Source organism: Micrasema longulum, unplaced genomic scaffold, assembly GCF_059751315.1.
Source record: "Micrasema longulum isolate JH-2025_06_02 unplaced genomic scaffold, ASM5975131v1 h1tg002080l, whole genome shotgun sequence".
Lineage (NCBI taxonomy): Eukaryota > Metazoa > Arthropoda > Insecta > Trichoptera > Brachycentridae > Micrasema > Micrasema longulum.
In genome coordinates this window covers 164,863-172,215 of record NW_028279247.1, presented here as the reverse complement: position 1 = coordinate 172,215, position 7,353 = coordinate 164,863, and the positions used below count along the sequence as shown (strand labels likewise).

The 7,353-nt window shown below is 34.4% G+C and overlaps 1 protein-coding gene across 2 annotated transcripts in view; it reads right to left on the bottom strand.

The window, feature by feature from the left end:
• Positions 1 to 2,974: 2,974 nt before the first annotated feature.
• LOC148273094 (uncharacterized) overlaps positions 2,975 to 7,353 on the bottom strand; it is a 150,359-nt gene continuing 145,980 nt past the window's right edge. For both annotated transcript variants that reach the window (XM_088239153.1, XM_088239152.1), the window contains exons 7-12: positions 6,700 to 6,784; positions 6,145 to 6,389; positions 5,754 to 6,003; positions 5,450 to 5,620; positions 5,178 to 5,344; positions 2,975 to 4,916 (exon numbers count right to left, since the gene is read on the bottom strand). In XM_088239153.1, the coding sequence (XP_088095279.1) occupies positions 4,550 to 4,916; positions 5,178 to 5,344; positions 5,450 to 5,620; positions 5,754 to 6,003; positions 6,145 to 6,389; positions 6,700 to 6,784 (1,285 nt within the window). In that variant the 3' untranslated portion in view covers positions 2,975 to 4,549. The remainder of the gene's footprint in view (positions 4,917 to 5,177; positions 5,345 to 5,449; positions 5,621 to 5,753; positions 6,004 to 6,144; positions 6,390 to 6,699; positions 6,785 to 7,353) is intronic.

Genomic DNA, 7,353 nt, shown 5'->3' with positions numbered 1-7,353 from the left:
CCCAGCAATAATAAATACACAGGTACATATTCAAAAATATTTACAATGCAAATTAATATCCATTTGTGCAATTCTCGATCTGAGTATGGCCCATTGTTTTGCTGCGAACTCTGGCTAACTTAATACCCAATAGTCATAGAATGGTTTTCCTACATTTGGGCTCTTTTCTAGGTTACGCATTATTACTCTAAGGGTTAAACCATAAAAACGCAAATGTTTCTTTAAAAAAAGGAAAAGCAAATTAAGAACAGCGTAACCCGAACTACTTTTTAAAAACATACAAAAATATTTTTTTAAAGTATTAAATAAATAAAGTACCTAAGTTCACCCTCACCTAGTAAATTCATACTCCTCCTTTCCTCTCCTCTCCCTTGTTTTTCAACTTTTGTTCTCGCAAGATAAAACGGTTTTAAAAGTATGATCACTGCGCGTTGGTGATATCGTCTAATAGCTATCAGCACGTAGGTCATATATTTTTGTGCAAACATTGTGGCGTTTAGTGAGATTTGCATGTTTGTGTAATTAGTGCGCTGAAGAAGAGAGGGGTGCGTCTCGAAACATGTAAGCATAGAACATTAGCAACAACATTATTACATAGAGCTCATCCAACCTCTTTCACAACACGGACTATCTCTTCGTTCTAGTAACGAGAGAACTCTTTTAATACCCCGTCATCGCTCTAATTTTTTTGCCTCCTCTTTCACAGTAGTAGCCGCTCGATTGTGGAATAATCTACCCACTAATGTTAGAGACGCCCCTTCTTTATTTACATTTAAGTCAAGATTGAAATGTCACTATCTAAATATTTAAATTGTTCCTTTATCCTTCTTCTTTCCTTCCCATCCCCTCTCCTCTCTTCATAGTAAAGTGTTATTTTTTTTTTATACATATATTTATTTTTGTTAATCTTTGCTTTTTGTATAAAATTGTAAGATTCAATATGTCCATATATTTATAATTTTCTCAAACTGAACGGTTTGGGTAGGTAGGAAGAAATTGCCTTAAGGCAATATGCCCGCCCTTATATGTATATTTATTGTATATGTATATAAAGTGTCAATAAATAAAAATAAATAAACATTTCGATGGCTCAGTTCTATACGTTGAAAACTAGAAGTTGCTTGTTTTGAGTAATGGCTGACCAAAGTTTTGACAGACCTAAATTGATTTGTAACAAATAATTATTTAATTGTGTGGTAGTGTACTATATATGAGTATATTTATCTAAAATATGCACACAGTGGTTGATAGTTTAAGGATTAAAGGTGTTTTACAAATTATCACAACGTTTTAATTAGTTATAGGGCTGAGAGATTGTTAAGTTCCTTTAATTTTATATGAAAACATTGGTCTTTTATGAGAAAATCAGATCTAGATCTAGAATATAAAAAAAAAGACTTACACCTTTGTAGAATTGAAAATGAATGTTTTTTTAATATAATGAATAGTCTAACATCAAAATATTTTTTTAGTTATTTCTCTATGGAACTGAGCCATCGAATTAATAAGTGGTTACGTACAAATATTTACCTTCATTTATAAATTAAATTTATTCTGATTGAATTTTCATATCGGAAAACCATGTCGACATTGTTTTGTTGATCCTTGACATCGTTTTCTGTACAATTCATTTCTTATGATTTTGCATTAAAACAAATATTTGAATGGCTTTAATAATCGCTGGCACGGAATTCTTCTGACGTAAACGGGAGTTAGAGTTTCTACCAGCTTTCTGCTTTTATTTTGACAGCTGATGGAAATTTTCAGCCTTTTTTCAATACCATTATATATGTAATTATGGGTCTTGTAATAATTGCCGGTAAATTGGCTCTTACACTCGAGGAATATATTTTGTAGTCAAAGTCAAAACACCTTTATATTACATACATGACATGCATTATTATTATTATGGATAACTTATATTTATTTATTTATTAACAGACATTGTCCATGTATACAATTTATAGGGTTTAAATATTACAATAAAATAATAGTTTAAAACATTTAAAAAAAGAGAAGAAGCATTGACAAAGTTTTGATTGTACGGACATTATTAAAATCAGAGAAATAGAGCCATTTTCGTAATATAATACCTCAAGAGCGCTTTACAAAGTAAATCCATAGGTAAATAAATTTGATTGAAGCTTTTTAATTTGTTATTTAATTAAAACAATTTATTTTTTTATCACTAGCTACGGATTTATTTAAATGATTTAGAGAGAACAAGTGGGTTTTAAGTTTTTTCCGAAACATTACATTACTCTTACCGCCTCGAGCCTCTGCTGGGAGAGGATTCCATGCTATAGGGCCTGCGACCGCAAATGCGAACTGAATTTAGTGCGCTGTTTGCGTAGAGGTATGTGGGGTTTATAGTCCATAATCGATGACACGCGTGCTAAAACGTTTCACCTGAAATAGTGTGATGACTGAATAAAGCAATGTGATCATTTTCTATACAATCCAATATAACTGTATCAGTATTGCACATAAAATCAGGGGCATCATTCTGCAGTACATTCACTTCGCAAAAGTCAACAGATGGAAGAGTTGAGGGAATGTGGATGTTGAAACATGGACAGAATGGTAAATGTTACACAGTGACCTCTTAAACCAGCCAATGATAGGTCTAAAGCCCTGTAAATGCCTAGACGTCCATATTCCCTTCTCAATAATGTTTTCCCTCTAAATTTAAATATGAATAACTCCATAGGGAGGAAATCCAGCCAGTCTGCAAGCATTTGGACATACTTAAACATCGTTGTATTTACGACTCGTTGAAAATGGCCCCCAAAATTTGTGGAAATCATAAAACCGCAAATATTTCATTAAAAAATATATATTTTTAAAATCAAACACAGAGCTTTCAGTATTTCTTATATATTGAGTGATCTCCAACTTTATTGTGATTTTAACTTCATTTATATTAATATGTTTGTTTGTTTGTTTGTCTGTTTGTATAATAAAAGACCTTCCATTCTTTGAAAAAGTTTATTATTTTATAAAATATAATTCCAACATGGTTACAATACGTTTTAAGTACACCTCGATAGATTGCACGGTTAAAGGCACTTTATTCCAATAGTATTATTTCTGTAATGATTATTGTCGTACATAATTTTAAGGCTATAACTTATTACGAGTATAAATACGAGATACAAAGTCGGTCGCAGAACGACTGAAGCGATATTCCAAATTCCTAACATATTCGAGATTATTATTCACCTCGAACATGGAGGGAATTTTTCGCCTACAGTGCTTGTGAATTTAAATATAAGGATTCATATAATTTTGCGTTTTTTCTTCTCAAAATAACTATTTAAAAATAAATAAGTGCATTTAGTTTTCCATCACTTCAAGTCGTTCTTAGCGTGACCGTGGAGGTTGGGACAAGAGAAAATTGATGCTACGGTTTTCCTAAATGACTTTCATTCCTATAGTTATCATTCATCCTTGCGTCCCTTTCACTCGTCAAAAACATTTTCGAAAATTTCAATCGTCCCTACCTCCTGACGTTGCAATAATATTACATTTAAATTCCTAGCGTAAGTAGTGTTATTTTATCCTAACTTCTAATTAATGTAACTTATTGATTGAAAATTATATTTTATACGTTGTTATTGTTACGTTTTTAACGTTAAAAGCTCTTAATTGTAATAAATGTTAAAAACTGAAAATTAACTAAATAATGGGCGGTTGAATATAATTATTAACGGTAAATCTTCCTCACAATGGGTTTAAAAAAAATTGTGACCCCTTTCTGGTTTCAAAGGCCTAACTTCCTGACGAGAGAAAAAGATATGTTGGCGACCGAAGTGGGTCGTTCTCGCCAACGGAGGGTCAGATAATGTTAATATTATTATTTATACTGTTCGCCTAGTGATTACTCTCTACTATTGCGTTGCTTGTAGCAATAACGGTATGGGTATGGGTCTAGTTTTCTTGCGCTGGACATCCGTTGCTTAGCGGTCAGCGAATCCGGCGGGAATCTGCCGTTTTCAAAAATCTATAATAATATGATAAAATTTAAATTCCTGTTTGACATAAAAATACTGGCTTACATGCGTATTTTGCTGTAGATAAAGCGGAAATGGAATTTCACGCAGTAGTTTAATGCAAGTTAAATGCACTTCTGAGTAAACCTTTCTTTACTTTCACCAATATATTATCTCCATTAACTCTTCTAAAATAACTAGAAATCTTCTTCGATAACTGTGATTTATGAAATTTCGTTATCTATTTCGTTATATATTTTTATCGCTATCTATTGCAATTACTAGTCATATATAGAATATTGTACGCACCACGTTCGGTCCACTACGACCTAACCTAATCATCTGTCTCTAGAAACGATACTCCAATATAAAAATGGTTTTTTGAACGCTTATTTTTCTGTCATATAAATTAAAAATGAATCGAAAAAAATCCAATTCCGATCTAGCAATCTAGAAAAACTTTTTTTTTTTACAATATTTTTTCCGGACTTCTTATCTCCTCAAACGTTTTTTTACAAAATAGAAATTATTTTTGCGGGTGCGTATTTCATTTTAAATTAGAAGTGTCGATGGTGTGCGCGGCTGAATCCAGTATCGTAAAGTTTGCACATGCTGTCGGCTCTACTGGACGGTGGCGCCGCCAGCCCGTGGGGGAGCGACGCTGCCTTGTCGGCCGCCCGGCGGCGCCGCCTGGTGAGGGCCCACGCTGCTGCGGCAGCGGCTTGAGCGAGTAGGAAGGCGGCAGCGGCGAGAGCCAAAGCCCCAGCGTCGACGCAAACTCCGGAACGAGATCCAGACTCCACGTACACCGTCTCGTTGTCCAGTCCGGTGCGGTTGCCACCACGCTGCTTCTCGAAGCCGAATTTGTCGGTTATTTGAATCGTCTGTACCAGAAGCATGTCTTCGCGAGGAGTTGGGGCAGATCTGTAAACCAACAATCAAATACTTAATTTCGCCCTCCTTCGTTTACCTCTATTCGTGCTGTTCGGAAAAATCCCCACCAACCAAAGGTTTTACACCATTTTAAGTGATCATGAATAATTATTTTATGCTGGCATTTGCTTTTTTTTGCTGATTCACGTACTATAACATTAGCACAATCGCCTTGTTTTGAAAAGCTTCTTATCCATGTACTATTTGGAGAATTTCAAAATATAATTAAAATAATCAAAAAGATAACCACACCTCTTCCTACGTCCATATGAAAGAACGGAAGTTCTCAGTTCTCCTAATCCTGAATCCTTTCCGCACTGAACCGGTTCGCAAGTTGGCATGCAAGGTGTCACAAGAGCACGGAATTGGACCACTTCTGACGACGGGAATTTGAAGGCATCAAAATGAGACAGCAGCATCTATAATAAAAATTATATGTTTGTTGTCATCGCTGGTCAGTTCGATAGTCTATCAATTTCATTTAATATATATAATTATTATTCCTAGATATAATAAATCCGTACCTTTCCGCTCTGGACAGATTTGAGAATGGGTCCCAAAATCCAATCATCAGTAGGGCAACCTCTGGCATCAATAAGAGTGATTTCGCTGGAGTCAGATCCATCTAGAGCAACCAGTTCGCGCACGAAAATCTCGAAGGGTGAGTTGGGGTCCAGAATCTCGAAACGAAGAGCCTGGAATTCCAATGATACATTTTAGTTTTAGTAAAAATATTTATGTTTTACTACCGTAAAATTTGGTTCATGAAGACTAAAGCGCGATCTGCTTGGCATCGGAAAATTGATTATTAGTGACGTATTTACTTACCAAGGGATCTCCGACTTCGGCTGATGAGACAATGTCGTTTCCTTCCCGATCTGTAATCTTCATTGCCACGTTGGGAGAATCCACAATAACTTCTTCGGATAGAGCAGGTTGAATGTCTCCGTGGATTCCAAGATCTACTTCGTTTGATACAGTCTTGTTCGTTAAGTCATATTGGCAAGTTACAGCAAGACCAAGATCTGAAGATGTGACGATTGTGTCGTGGTGCTGGATTACAACGTCATTTAAGTATCTGAAATAAAAAGAAGAGTTTTTAAGATTAACCCGAATATTTCAAATTAGTGGCTATTTTCAACGAGTTGTAAATAACTCATAAGAATGTAATATGTGAATTGTATTTCTATATCAAATGCAATTGCGTGAATTAGCTCACCTTCCGAGTCCATTCTGTTTCACGTTGCATTCAATATTGTTATATCCCATATGAAGTTCGAATTCCAGACTCTGCGATACGTCCACCACACACGAGTTGGGACTTCCTTTAGCGTAGATCTTTCCATCAAAGAGTTTAGAAGTCTGAATCCTAGCCACCATGTCACCGGACCGACAATCGATGGACACATTATAACACGAAGAGAGTTCGTATGTCGCAGCTTCAGGCACGTCCAAGTAAGGATCCTGTAATATGGCATACATTGAAATATCTTATTTAAATTCATTTTTACAACCATTTAAGGATATTGCTTTATCTTGAGATTTAACTTCGATATCACGTCCGCAAGGCGGTATTGCTTGAATAGCTTATCGTATGATCTGAGATGAAGATAACATAATTCATATATTATTTATGTACTTCGTACCCATGTTCCAGAGTCTATCTACATTTTTTCAAACTACTGTTTTATTTACTTTCAATATATTCTATTCAATATCTGAGATCATGATTAAATCATTTTCCTTTATCATGATTTACTATCTTGAGACTTACCTGAATGTCAGCGAGAGTAGCTCTAGAATGATGAGACAGCCTGCATACATTGTCACCGGTATCTCCATGGTCGTATGAGTGGCATCTGTAAAATAAATTTTAAACCTCATTCCTGTTTCGTTGGAAAAAAATATATATTTGTTTTAGACATATCGTGATTATACAAGTAAAAGTGACAATTCGCAAAAATAATGAATTGAAATTATTGACTTTTTGACATCGTATTAGCATAATGCTTGACTGGTAAAAATGCCAAGTCGATCCGACACTCCAAAAAAAATTAATTTGTAAAATATGTGACCATTTGATAGAACCTCACAGATTTTTGACTAGTAAAATAGACCAATGCACATAGTCACTTTTACTTAAATTTAAGATCCAAAGAATTGACCAAGTAACAGTTAGTCAATTTTACTTGTAGGTTATGTCATCAGTAAAGAGTTAGTTAGGGTTAGAAGTTACTGAGTTCGCATACGTTTTGTGTTTGACAGATACGGTTTTTTTTTAATAAAAAGTTCATTAATAAAATGTATTCTTTAGATTATTACGTAACGCTTCTTAATTATTTGTTCCTTTTCATTTATTTTGTATTTCTGCGTATTTTTACCTTTATAAATATAAAAAAAGGATTAATCAAATAAAAAAATCCCAAAA